At 41.2% G+C, this 14,840-nt stretch overlaps 1 protein-coding gene across 3 annotated transcripts in view; it reads left to right on the top strand.

The window, feature by feature from the left end:
- The first annotated feature begins 13,016 nt into the window (after window positions 1–13,016).
- Window positions 13,017–14,840, top strand: part of PARP14 (poly(ADP-ribose) polymerase family member 14) — a 101,489-nt gene continuing 99,665 nt past the window's right edge. For 2 of the 3 annotated variants that reach the window (XM_036219795.1, XM_036219793.1), the window contains exon 1: window positions 13,019–13,260. In XM_036219795.1, coding sequence (XP_036075688.1) covers window positions 13,077–13,260 — 184 coding nt within the window. In that variant the 5' untranslated portion in view covers window positions 13,019–13,076. Of the gene's footprint in view, window positions 13,261–14,840 lie in introns of all 3 variants that reach the window. The other variant, XM_036219794.1, reaches the window with a different exon arrangement.

The raw sequence follows: 14,840 nt of genomic DNA, 5'->3' as shown, positions 1-14,840 counted from the left end.
ACCATGGCCCTCTCCTCAGCAATTAGCAACTTTTAAAAAGTGATAAAACCCAAAGCCTGCAGGGTACCTTATTGAAAGAATCATAAATATGCCTAACCTCTGACTAAGTAATAGAGTTTATCCTGAGGAAATGTTTAATTAAAAAGCAAAGATGTACATATAGAATGTTTATTTTATGATACTAAAACACTGGAAGAAAGCTAAGGTCTCAATGATACGGAAATATAGAAGCTAACTTTGGTATACCAAAATGATAAATTATAGTGATAAACTAAAAATGATAAATACAAAGATGATATAGGAAATAGAAAACATTTTGTTAAATCATGTTACATAAAGGAAGGATACCAAATTGTTTGTACACACTCACAATAGCTGTAAAAGAACCAGGAATATATAGGGTACAGGATGTAAGAGCACAGAGACAGAAAATGTTTCCAAATGGATTAAGATCAACAGACTTGTAGTGAATTACTCTGTAAAGTTGTTAAAATTAGGTTTTAAAAAAATTTACTATTGCTGTAACTACAGCAGGATTTTCTTTGCGGGGCATTGGACTGACTTATAGAACGATGGGTATTTGCTGCCTTCTTAACCGAACAGATGGAAAGATGATGGTGTTTCCATTTAGTTATGTGAACCTTGTTGAAGCTATATCTTAGAAGAAAGAAAAATGTTCAGAGGTAAACGATGGTCAGAGTGGGTCACCTCATTCCAGAGGAAAATTCTGCAGGTGAGAAAATAATTTCCCTCTACTCTTCTGGGTTTTTGGCTGAGATCTCTGTAATAAAAGACAGCTTAGCAAGAGAAACAAACACAAGTTTATTAACATTATGCCTCATGTATATGTGGGAGAGACCCAGGGAGAACGAATAACTCCCGAAAGTGGCTTAGAATTCAGACTTAAATATCCTTCCTTTGGGAGGAGGGACGTAGGTCTCTTAGGGGAGAGTAAATAATTTTTAGGAAAGATGGATGGGCCCTTAGAAGAATAAGATGGAAGGTATGATAGTTTGTGACTAAGTTTGTCTGGGTATTGTGTAGACTTCTAATCTTTTCTCTTGTGACAAGTGTCAATCTTCCCTGGTTGATGAAACTTCCAGGAGGGGATTGATGACAACTGAGTTCCTTTTGGAGGATCTACTTGCAGATAGGGGAGCTCAGAAGAAGTCTCTCCCTGTGTTTGCTGTTTATAAATGCTTACGGCTCAAAATCATCAATACACCAAAGCAGCATATTTGGGGGCGGCATGTCCCGAACTCTTACAGGCAGCTTTGGAGTGCTATATTCTGTTACCCTTCAGTTCCAACTGAGAGCGTTAGCAAAAAAGAATGTTTCCTAGTTAGTGAGCACAAAGGAACTGCTAGGTCCTAGTCAGAAAGTAATTTGAGAAGTGGGATGAAGTGGATAGAATTGTGCCCCCACAAAAGATATGTTGAAGTCCTAACCCCCTACCTGTGAGTGCAACTTTGAGAAACAGGGTCTCTGTAGATGTAATCAGGCTAAGATGAACTCGTACTGGATTGGAGTAAACCCTAATCTGATAACTGGTGTCCTTATAAGAAGATGGAAATGTGGACTCAGCCATACAGGAGGAAAACACTGTGTGACAATGGAGGCAGGGATTGGAGTGATCGATACAGCTGCAAGCCAAGCACTGAGGGCAAGCACCAGAAGCTGGGAGAGGGGCAGGGGGCGGTTTCTCCCTCCAAGTCCCTAGTACAAAGCAACCCAGCCAGCGCCTTGATTTCAGACTTTTGGCTTCTAGAACTATGAGAGAATAAATTTCTGTTGTTTTAAGTTATTCAGATTGACATACATGGTTACAGCAGCCCTAGGAAATTAACATAGGCACTAAATGTGTATAGCTTGGTAGAAATGCTAATGAAAACCCAGACTGACCACAACTGACTACTAGTTTCCAAGGCAGTGGCAAAATCCACGGTTCATTGTTTTCAGGAAAGCAAAGCACCCTGCCATAGTCTAGGTCAGGGGTTGGTAAACTATGGCCTGCAGTCCAAACCCAGTCCCTACCTACACTCCAACAATGGTTTTTATGTTTTTACATGGTTAGGGGGAGATCAAAAAAAGAATAATACTTTATGGCATGTGAAAATTAAGTGAAATTCAAGTTTCTGTGTCCTTAGTAGAGTTTTATTGATACTCAGTCATACTCACTTGTTTGCATATATTCTATGGCTGCATTAGGGTGAATACAAAGTAAAAAATTAAAAAATTAATGTTCTTAGAGGTAAAAAAAAAATCTCTCCTCTACTCTCTACTTTCACTTTTGAAAACTTGCGATTGCTGATCATTTCTCTGCCTTTGAGATGTATGTAAATCTTTTTGGAAGCTGAAAAAGTCTCTTGCCTGTTTTAAGACCCAGGAATGTTTTCTCAAGAATCTGGAACCATCTTTTTGAAACGTAATCATCAATGATGAGGGCACTTCACGTCCCAGTTTCCCTGAGAGGACAGCAGCCTCACTTCTGCTGGTATCTGGCTCCACGTTATGACTACGAAGCTGTCACAGAGACATGAGAAGTGGTGCTTTTCTTTCGGATAAAGGCAATTAGCTAACGCAGGTGGACACCCCAAATAGCAGGTGATTTTAGGATGAACTATGTGTGACAAATCATGTTGTCAGGTCCTCTTACTTGAGGTCTCAAGTTATTTATCTTGAGAATATGTGTGGAATGGGTTTTTTATTCCTGGCTACATAAAAGATGAGGTTTTCTTCTGTCTTTGCAGTATTTTTAGTGGGTTGTCATGTGAGGAGCATCACACTGGGCTTAATGCCTAATCAATAACAGAACAGTTTTCTTTCTCTTCTACTTCATTGAGAGGTTTTCTGGGTTGCCTAATTTTTTTTTTTTTTTTAATTATATTTCCCCAACAGTTGCCTTTGGTCTAAGGCAGAATCGAGTAGTTGCAACAGAGATCATATGAATGGTCTAAAATATTTACTATCTGGCTCTTTATGAAAAAAAAAAAATAAAAGGTTGCTGCTGACTCCTGGTCTAGGTGACTAGGTGTGTAAGCAAGCTACCTGAAAGAGCTATCATAATAATTTAGAGAGAGGAAATTGGAGTTCATATTGAGTTTGAAGTTTGAAGTGAGAGGAATTTGGGGTTTGTGTGGGTGATCTAAAAAAGGCAGTAGGGGCCTGGGAACATGGAAGAGGATGTGGATCTTACAGAAATGGTTGCAAATCCAAATATGTGGAGGGGCTGGATGTTAAAGTAAATGAGTGAAGTGGGCCAAATAGAAATGTTAGAGAACGAAAGCCAGGAGTCAGCTGGTCCTGGCCCTACTTGGTCGCTGATGTGAGGAAGTAAACCAAGGAAGTGCTGGCAAACTGTACAATTGTTTTCTAAGAGAAGCTGGGAAGCTGAGGTTTAATATGGAAATTGACAATTAAAATGTTAACTTCGAATTCACATTCCAAAGCAGGTCTCAGGGCTAGTGTCAAGGTGGTGGCCACCAATTTTTACCCTCTGACCTAGAGAGTTAACCTCTTCATGTTATAGGGAATGAGGAAATGCTTCAGACAGGAAATGGCAGATAAGTTTCTAAAAATACTTATTTGTGACATTGACTTGGGAGTTGGTTCCTACACTGTGATGCAATTGGTAGTAACCTTTCAGTGAATGTTTTAGCAATGATTTGAAGGAAAGAAAAGAGGAGCAGGGTAGAAACAGGAACGAAGAAGTGGATTTCGACATGGACTTTGGCTGGAAAAACATAGTCCTCTGAAAAGAGATGTATTGGAGAGGGCTCTGGATCTTCCTGCAGTGCATTGGATGGGGACTTGAGTTATTTAATTTGGATATCAGTGAAGAATAATACAAATAGGATAGAGATCTTGGGAACTTGGAGTAATGAGTAGCATATAAGCCCTCAGTAAATTTTGGCCTCTGTGGCTAGCTATTGTTTTCTGCAATGCGTACAGAAAGAGATCCTTTGGCCAGGATATAACACCTGCCAAGGAAGAAACAGAGGAAGTGCACCTGCTTTTCAGCGGTTTTAAAACACATCTGCAAAATCTTAAAAACTCCTCTCATGAAGAACTGGAGTCTAATTCTCCTCTCCCTACATATGGGCTGGCCTAAGGGACTGGCTTCCAGTCAATAAAATGCTGGAGAAGTGACCTTGATATCTTCTGAGGGCTAAGTCATGAAATATGAAGCTCTGCATTGTCTGTCTCTGTCTCTCTGTCTCTCTATCTCTACCTCTCTCTGTTTTTCCCTCTCTGTCTGTTTTTCCCTCTCTCTCTCTATGCCTTAGGACCTGAGCTGCTGTGTTAGAAGTCCAGCTACCCCGAAACTACCATGCGGGAAGACCATGTGCTGAGCCCACATAGTGACAGAGATGCCAGAGGAGCCCCCAGCTGCCTCAGCCCCCTGCTGTTTGATTTGTCCCAGTCTAGGCACCAGACACATGTGAGTAAAACAGCCTTCAAGAAGACTCCAGCCTGACAACAAACACTCCAGAGAACTTCAAGGAGATTACCTAGAGAAGCACAGTCAACCCCCAGAATCTTGAGAGATAGTAGTAATAAGTGATTGTTGCTTTATGTCACTAAATTTTGGGAAGAGGTGTTAAGCAGCAAACAATAGCTAGAATAATGTACTCAGCTACCACTGTCAAGAATTTTTAAAAGTTAGGTTCATTGGTTGATGTAAAAGGATGACAATTTATACTGATATTTCTTTACATTTGTGTCTTTATTTCACTGACAGATTATGGGATTTAGAGAAGAAGTTGATACTTAAGATGGAGAGTTTATACATATTAACTTGGGCATTTGACTGACTCACGGAAACAGAATAGTATGTAGAATAACTCACAAGATTATACTTTCTCACTGGTGATAGATGTAACACCCAAAATACCCTGAATTTGAGACTGCAAGGCAGAAGGACACTGCTTGTTTCTTTAGAAAGTGCTCTGGTTGGGCCATGAAAAACACATGAATTGAGCAGATGGCACTTGTTCCCAATCACTGATGCTTTAAAATGTCAGACCCAATTGTTATAGGCTGGTTTCTCCAGGGACCAGACTCTGACCTGAAATGTAATGCGCATGATGTTTACCGGAGAGTGCCCTTGGGGTCTCCTAACACAATGTTATTATTGTACATGTAATTAAATCATATTTCTATCTGACAGTCTACATGTGTAAATTGTAGTTCTCGATGAGACTTCTTCCTTAATGAACGCCAGAAATAGTCATACTTACTCATAAAATTAAATGAATAAATGCTTTGTAGTTAATATTGAAGAGAAATGATAGATTTTAAAGACTAACTATGGAAAGGGCTATATTAATTATCAGCCATTTTTATAGAACTATACAATCAGGGACCAAGAATTCCAGTATATTTTCTAAGGAGCCCCAGAGAGAAGTCTTCACCTCACTGCTCCTCATACCCCTTCCCCAAGCAGTACCTAGTAGAAATATTATAACATTAGATGTTTATATCTAAAACCCATAATAAAATAAAATAAAATATAACAGCATTATTGGAACTTGAGTCAGGCACAATATAATGCTTTTTATATGTTTATCTTTTTATCTTATGTAATTCATTCCTGGTAAGTAATTTACAGATATTTTTTAAAGATGAGAAAAGTAAGCTTTATAGATTTTGGTTAATTTGCCCAGGTCATGTAGCTAGTAAAATCAAAAATTAGTCTTGAACCGAAGTCTGTCTGACCCTGACCTTAAGCGTCATATTCCTCTAACTCCCAATACTCCCAATTTGGGACAACTGCAAAAGCTATCTTTCTCCCAGAGTTCTTCATAGGATCCTTTGAGGTTTCAGTTGCAACTGTATTGAGGGTCAGTACTGCCCTGCAGCCAGACCCGCCTTCTTCAATTCTTTACAAGGATATGTTCCTCGCTTGCTCCTGAATATACCTCTGCACTCAACTCTGTGTCTCAGAGTTTGCTTCCAGGGGAGGCAATGAAGACATCTCATTACCATATTTCAGTTTGCTTTACTAAATAAAATTAAATATCAAACAATTATTATAAATTAATACATTTATAAATGATTATAAATGAAATAACAATCTCGTGAACATGTTCAGAAAAAAATGTTCTTTGTACTACACTTACACTTTTCTGTAAAAATTATTTCAAAGTAAAAATTATCTTTAAGATTAAAGATGTGTTCCAACTCAGAATGAGAACGTTCACCATCCATAAACTCTTGCAAAGAAAATTGCAAAGGATAAGTATCTACTTTAGATACTGTAGAAGAAAATCGAATGAAGAAAGGAGACGGTTTGAAAAACAAAGAAATTGTTCAATATGTTGATAAGTCGAAAGAAATATTGACCAGTTTTAAAAAGACTAAACTTTTAAAAAACAGCAATAGCAAAAGGATAGCAAGATAGAAACAAATTTTTCTTAGGCCTTATGTTGTTTGAGAAGATGTGTTGATTAACTTCAGACTTTGTTAAGTCTAAGATCTGCAGAAGTGTAGATATAGAATTTTTAAATTCAAATCAAACAGAAAGTGTAAGAGAGGAGGAAGAAACACTATTAACCTAAGAAAGGAGGAAAAATAAGCAAGTAAAAACATAGTTAATTTAAAAACTCACAAAATTAAATGGTGGGAATAAGTCTGACTACACTGGTCATTTATAAAGTCTATACAGTTATATTTACCCATCAAAAGAAATTATACTAAAAATAATCTAGCCATATTTTATTAACAAGTAACATAACTAAAGTCATAGAACATGTTAGACAATAAAGTGATGAAAAAGGTATTCATGTATGTTATATAGAATGCTTTCAGCTGTAGGCAAATGAATGCCTAGCTAAGAGGCTTAAACAACAAAACACACTGACTTGCTTAATAAGAAATCTGGAGATAGGTGGTTCTAGGACTGGTTACACAGCTCAATGGTGATGTCGAGGACCCAGGCTCTATCTCTCTTTCCAGGCTGCCATTCTACTGTTTCTTAGATATTGGCCTTCATGGTTACAAAATGGCTGCAGTCTCTATCATCATCACATCTAACTTGATAACATTCCTCAGAAAGGGAGGGAGAAAGGATTTCTCCCTAAATGTCTCTGTTTATGGAGGAAGAAAGTATTTTCTAGGAGCAGATGGCAGATTTCCTTTTATATTTCTTTGCCTAGAACTGTATCACATGGCCATCCTTTAACCAATCCCACCTGAAGAGAATGAGATGACTAAAACTGGCATAGCCCGGCCAGGAGTCAAGAAGGGATCTGAAAGGGCACCTAAGCACTTTTGCTGCTCAGATCTAAACAAAACTGAAGTTCTCCTAACAAGGAAAGAGAGACTGCCTTTGAATAAGTAACCAATTTCCTCAAAGTGTCTGTCACCTTTAGCAAGCACTAATCAAACTAAAGTGCTTATAGCAATATTAATATAAGACAAAGTGAACTTTAAGACCCTAATTAATAAAGGAGAAGGAGTAGTACCAGCTAATGACAAAAAGAAACGATTTACTTGGATGACATAAAAATTATGAACCTTAACACAACCTTAAATTAAGCAAAAGCAGGTAAAAAAAAAAAAAGATAAGTAAACAAGTGGTAAAATTACTGTAGTTCCCCTTTATCCATGGTTTTTCTTTCCAAAGTAAATTTCAGTTACCTGTGCTCGACCAATGACACCATCATAATGATCACCAGAATCACCAGAAGCAGATAATTTCCCTCCTGATGTATCATCGGGAGGTTGATAGTAGGCTAGAGCTACATCACAATGCCTACATCATTCACCTCACTGGATCTCGTCACGCATGTATTTTATCATCTCATCTCATCACAAGAAGAAGGGTGAGTACAGTGCAATAAGATACTTTGAGACAGAGAGACCACATTCACATAACCTTTATTACAGCATATTATAATTATTCTATTTTATTATTAGTTATTATTGTTAATCTCTTATTGTACCTAGTTTATAAATTAGACTTTATCTTGGGTATGTATATATAGGAAAAATACAGTATATATAGGGTTCTGTACTGTCTGCAGTTTCAGGCATCCACTGGGAGGTCTCGAAAAATATCCCCAAAGGAAAAGGGGGACTACTGTCCAAAGAGAAATTAAATCTCCCACCACATATGAGAGACTCTATTTGCCCACACCCTCACTACTGCGGGTTTGTTATTTGGACTACCAAAATATGATATAATTAACCCAGTCTGGAGGTGGACCTGGATTCAAATGTAGGAGACAGAAATATTCTTTGCCATGAGGAAACTGTAGGCAGAAAATATGAGGCAAAGGCAAAGCCAGTGAGGGACACTGCTGTGACCTGTCAACAGATCCAGAAGCTGGGGATTGGGTTTATTACCCTGAAGAAGGGACCTGAGCAGAGCCTCACTATGCACCTATAGCATAGTGTTAGCGTTGAGATCTAGAGCAAGAATGCCTGGGTTTGTAACCCATCTTGACCATTCACTAGCTGTGTGACCTTGGGCAAGATATTTAACCATTTTGTGCCTCAATTTCCTCAGTAAAATGGAGTTAATATTAATTTTCTCATGTTTTTCATGACTATTAATTATCACACTTTAGGGTTTGTTTGTTTGTTTTACTACTTTCATCCTTGTTTATGATTTTCAAGGACATTTACTTCAGGATAGATTTCTCCTAAGTAATGAATAGATCAATGAATGTTTGTCTTGGTGACTAATTGGCTGTAGGAATGAAGGAAAGCAATAAACTTTAAAACCTATTCGACTGGGAGAATATTAGTGCAACAATTGCACTAAGGTGTGTAGGGGAGTGTACTGACTGCTCTATCAGATAATACTACCTCTGTTGATGGAAGAGTATAGATTATGCTGGAGCCGGCTCACACTAGCTCGCCAGAGATGGTTGTTAAATTTTCAGAAATTTTGTAAGCCAGTTATTAATCGCCATTATCTAGAATTACATTATATAAATAATGTATCTACAATAAGATTATATTTTTAAAAAATAAATAATGAAAATTCATCACTTCCAATTACTACATTTTGCTATTATCTATACTCTTGAGTTATTGATGTTTATTGTATTTGTTTGGAAGGAGTATTATGTAAGGTGTGCTACAGGTCTGCATTCAGTGATATCACATTGGGAACTTAATATCCCCCAAGGTGGGAATATTTACACCATGAAACTGGCAAAACACTACAAATCAGGGCTTGATTTAGTGTTCTGTTGATTGTCTAGACTTAAGAAAGTGATGGACAATATGTTAATAAGGCAGATTAAATTTAAAAGTGTGTCATGTCTGTAGCCATTACATTGTAAAGCGCACAAACAATTGCAGAAATATTCTTCCTGTATATGAAAACCAATTTCTAATTCAGCAGAAGAGCTCATATCACTGACAAATAACAGAAGTTCTGACATATGTCTTAATTGTCTCATTTTCATCTCACTTATTAATGTAAACAAAACTATCAATGATCATTTCTGTCAGATTGACATTCGGTTAGTAGTTGCAACCATAGTGGCTACGAACGTGAATTGGGCAAAAATCTTGGAAACATGTTGTGAGAATCAATTGACTATATGAAATTTACAATAAAGAGTATTGTGTAGTTGATTATTTGTCAATTATGTTCTTTATGTTCATAAAATTTATAATGAACAAAGATATATATGAAAACTTTTAATTCTAAAAAGGTGGTTGTTCACTATTTAATAGCATATCACAGTGGAGATTATACAGGGCATAGTGGGAAAATGAAATATTGTATGTTCTTCTTTTTTAATATTGTCTAGATTGTACGCTGAGAGTTAGTACTTGTCTTGAGACATACGCATATGTGTCTGATTTAATGGTTACCTATTGGATGACCAGGAAGGATCTATACTCTGCTTTACTCTTCATCTGATGCACACCTGGAAAGATCTAGTCTGTTCTGGACTCTACTTCCCACCCGATGGTAGTATTAGTAAACCTAAATGACTCCTATTTGGGAAAATGTACCATTAGGGATTGCAGTACCAGCAGAATGAGAGGTATTAGAGACTTTTCCCTGTGGAGGTTTGAAGATGAAGCTCTCGAAAGGGACTCGGGCACATGGGACAAGGGTGTATTCATCAGGTGACTCCCTCTGAGGACTGAACTTGGAGTGGTAACAGAGAGGGTGGGTGCCTTGCCCCACTCCTTAGGAAGTCATATCCTATTTTTGAGGGGCGAGCCGGAGTTTCAGGGGCAAATTGAGATAGAGAGGTGGGAAAAAGATGCTCACAACTGGCTAGACTACTGGGAAAAGCCAGCCTTTCCCTAAATGTGTACTACAATGGGAGAAATGTGGAGATTGTGTAAAGAAGTTTGTAGAAAATCTCGTAAGAAGCCGAAAGAAGCCCGATGCTAGAAGATTGCATAGAATTTTCTTGGGAACCCAAAAGGGGAAATTTAGAAGAAACAGAGAAAGGGAATTGAGCCCCCAAAACACAGATGTGGGTGTTATATTAAGATCAGCTGTGATCTTGCGTATGAGGAGGCAAGAGAGCCTAGAAAAAGGCATGTGAACATGGCCGCTTCTATGTTGAAGAGCCACCATCCCCAGGCCCTGGGAGGACACTTGCTTCCTTAGAAGAAAATAAGTTAAAGGAGGGAGACACCCATTGGAGACAGAGAATTGAGAGAGAATAAGCACACGGTGGGAGAGGGGAGGGTACATGTTCAACAATGAATAGGATCAAAACAACTTAGAAGACAAAGTACTTCGGGGGCTGATGATGGTCCACAATTTGCTTCCTGTAGAACTTTCTTTCCTTGGCTTTCAAGACCTGCCATCCTGATCCTCTGATAGCTTTCTTCCAGACCTTGAGTGGCAAGGCACATTGCTGGTCATTAAATAAATCCTTAAAAGAAAAACAGAAATGGTCAGCTAAGACTTTTATAAATAAGGGCTTCCATTTTACCAATTTTATTTCTTGTAAAATGATGATGTGAGGAAAAAGATAAACTGTTTGCCCAGTTCTGGATTCTCAAACTCTGGGGAGAGACGGATGCTGATTTTAGCTGTGTTTTGGGGTGAGATACCTTTTGGGGAAACAGTCACTATGGTGGTGTGGCTGAGAGCTATGACTGGCCCTCTGTGTCCTCCCCACTTTCTTGACCAGGGATCAAGGTAGTTTGGACTGAAGGATGAGCGCCACCTGCAGGTAGAAAACTGGAGACAGGAGAAAGCATCTGAACACTGTTCAGCATCATTATGGATCAGAAATGAAAGCCCACTGAACTCTTTGGCCCATCTCTGGTTTGAGTCATCCTTAAATTTAGTGTCATTGTCATTAACAGACAACATGTAAGGTCCAGCTCTGCAGGGGTAGGCAGCTCTAATTTGGGCAGAGTCTAAGAGACCTGACCACCTCCTTCACAGAGAAAACAGAGTCCGTCGGTGGAGAACTCCATACCCTCTCATCAAGTCACTCAGAATTACCACACATGTGCTCCATCTCTGCCTTGTTCCTGGTGCAGTGGGAAAAGTGTCCCCCTCCTAAGGTTAATGCCTCTAGGATCTCCTCCACCTTCTCCCACAACCTGTGTCTTCAACCTTCCCTTCACTTCTTTCTATCAGGATTTAAACATGCCTAAGACTCTTCTTTCTCAAAATATTTAAAAGGCCAGAAAAGAAGCATAACAACTGTCTGATCCTATAATCCAATAAGCTGCTGCCTAAATCTTTCTTCCCCTTCACAGTCACACTTCTGCAAAGAGCTGGCTGTGCTCGCTGCCTCCACTTCCTTCCCTTTCTTTCGGTCTTCCGTCCTTCGCCATCTCATGCCCCCTCACTAGGAGACAATGCCAGGTCCCCCAGCAGTCCAAGAGATACTTCTCTCTCCTGATGTTTTAGCGGTGTTAGACTGATAATCTCTTCTTCTCACTGGAAATACTCTGTCATTATGGGTCAAGGATACACAAATTCCTAGCCTCTCTCCTACATTCCTGGCTTCTCTTTGGTGCTCCCATCTGGTGAATGTCACTATTATGTGGCCTGCTGCTCAGGCCATCTGTGGATGACCATGGAGTCATCTCTGAGCATCTTCTCTGGCTTCCCACATCCTTCAGCAAGTCCGGCAGTTGTGCCTTCACTATTGGTTTGGAATCCCACTCTCTCTCGGTCCTCTTCTGCCAGCACCCTGGTCTCGCCACCCTCATCTCTCTCTTGGGACACTACAGCAGCCACCTGGCAATCTCCCTACCTCTCTTCTAGCTACCACACAACAGCCAGAGTGATTCTGCACAAGTAAACCACATTGCAGACTCTCCTCCTCTCAGGTCTCCAAGGTTATCCCCCATCATCCTTAGGCTTCAGGTGGCATGCCACCTCCCTATAAACCCTCCTTGAGCTCCTCCTAATTCGTTTCAGAAGCACCTGTATACTCCTTCCCAGAGCTCTTATTCCAGTGTGTCATAACTCATCTGTGTCCCACAGCTTCCTGAGCTCAGGGAGGGCAGGAACTGTGTCTGTTGTATCCATCCCCAGTGCATGGCACCTAGTAAACAGTCCGTAAAAAACTGAATGTACTGTTCCCCACCCCACCCCACCCCATATATCTAGACATATAATACTAACATATCAGGGGACAAACTGCAAAAGAAGGAAAGCAAGGTAAAATTCTGACAATTAACGGATTGTTGAAAGAAGTTCCCAAATGGGCCCCAAGCAGTCTAAAGACAGTTTGATGAGCCTTTATATTTTCTTGTAAAATGTCGCCCAGTGGCAAAAATAAAACCTTGTCCTTTTGCGAGGTCTTGGTACCCAAAGGTGCTGATTTCACCTGTGGCTGTGTGAATGGCACGTAAGTCCTGAGCTTAGTAAGGAACCGGTGCACACAAAGGGACGAGAGGCCAGATGTCTGGAGTGGGGATGGCGAGCCTTCGCTATGGGCTCGGATGATGGGGAAGATTAGGGGTGGACTAATATAACCCTGGCCTGCTGTTTACAGTCAAAGGTAGAAATTAGTGGCAGGGAGGAGTTTTCCAGGAAACGAAAGCGAAAGAATCAAAGTAAAGAGCCCCGATTTGCGGAGGAACTGGCAGTCCAGGCGGGACGAGCAGAGCTGAGGATGGCTGCGCCCGGCTTCTTCCCGCTGCGGGTCGAGGCGTCCTGGGGCTCCGACCCCCCGAAGAACTTGAGCGCCAAGTTGCAGATGTACTTCCAGAGCCCGAAGAGATCGGGAGGCGGGGAGTGCGAGGTTCGCCAGGAGCCCGGGCACCCGGCCCGTTTCCTCGTGCTCTTCCGGGAGAACGGTGAGGGGCGCCCGGGGCGGCAGGGAGAGGGGACAAGCCGGCTTTTTCCCCGGGGGACACTTGAAACTGGGGCACGCGGCCCCAGCAGCAGCATCTGTGGGGAGAAGGGGGGTGTTGCAGAATGGAGACAGAGTGCGGGGCAGGGGGGAGCAGGCGGAGGGTCGCGGTCCCCCCGCCCCGCCCCCGACCCCGCACTGAGCTTGCGAGCCCTCTCAGGTGCTGCCTGCAGGTAGCGGAACGAAAGGCGCTGACCGATAGGATAGCAGGTTACTCACCTGTTGACAAGGCTGCGTAGTTGTTAATGGCAGAGTTGCCATTCCATTTTTGTCTTCTACCCGAAAAAGGAGCAGTTTTAGAGCTCTAAAGGTTTATGAGAACACGATTTTAGGGGAAGAGAAAGTTTCCAGGAACAGTCACATCCTGACTCCTGATGGTGAATTCCGTACCTAGAGGTGAGATCCCCGGGAGGGCTCTTCAGGTGCGGGTATGCGGCATGAGTAAGTGCTGGGGGCAGGAGAGCACAAGGCATCTTCAGGGCCCTGGCAGGGTGGCTTGACTAGCTGGTGATCTAGAACATGTGGGCCTCGGAAAGTTATAAGGTTACAACGGGGGTCTCTTATATTTTAAAATTTGTAGGCTTTCTGTTCTGAAACCTCCTTTTTTTGTGTGTGTGACGCGGTAAGGAAGAAAGTTGAATTGAGATGATAGAGGGTGTTGTGTGACTTAATAAGAAGTTTGAACTTTACCCCAGAGGTAGTTAGGAGAGAAACATGTCCAAATTACTTTGGGGAGATACATTTGATTGAAAATAAGTACATTGATTTCTGTCAGGAGAGACTATGAAAATGAGACTTTTAAAGAGATTCATGCAGTGTTCTAAGTGAGGGCAAGTGGGTCCTTTTGCAATTAAAGTCGGGGTGGGGATAGAAGATATCCCCATTTGTGTACTGTTCTGGGTTTGGTAACTGGTCCTATGGGAATGGCCAATGCTCCATTTGAGATGGAGGGAGGGGGAAAACCCCTTTTATTTCTGTTAATTTTTAGGTGGTGAAGGATCGGGGTTAAACAATATAAAGAATCGTGGGGATTTTCCCGGGAGTCATAGAGATTCCCAATGGCTCTGGGGTCACCTGGGAGCTGAGCAGAGACACTACCTAAAATCACATCGTCTGCATGGAAGAGTTGTTGGAGGGGGAAGGCAGCGTGCTGTTGATCCACACACAGTTTTGAAGTCCGCTGGTACCTCTTCCCTCAGTTTCAAGGTTGTCCTCAGACTAGATTGAATGTGTTTGGGAGTTTTCAAGTTTCAAGAGGGAATTTCCCTTCCCACAGCCAGTTAGTTGAACAAGGGGGTTTTCCCCTTGTCCAGCTTGTTGTTGCCATTTAAGAAAGGGGGAGGACAAATACCCGCCAAACATCTGCTTGCTTAAAACACCCACCGGGCTCTGTGCTGGGAGACCTGCTGCTCCCAGAGCGTGCACTTTCTCCACTGGAATCTCACAGGAAAGGATGTAGACCGCCCATGATCCTGCCTGTCTATGGATTCGGAGAAGCATTTGGGCCAGAGGGGAAGCAAGGAG

Source organism: Rousettus aegyptiacus, unplaced genomic scaffold, assembly GCF_014176215.1.
Source record: "Rousettus aegyptiacus isolate mRouAeg1 unplaced genomic scaffold, mRouAeg1.p scaffold_m13_p_4, whole genome shotgun sequence".
Lineage (NCBI taxonomy): Eukaryota > Metazoa > Chordata > Mammalia > Chiroptera > Pteropodidae > Rousettus > Rousettus aegyptiacus.
Note: the sequence above shows the minus strand (reverse complement) of the source record. Positions and strands in the feature narration are given on the sequence as shown.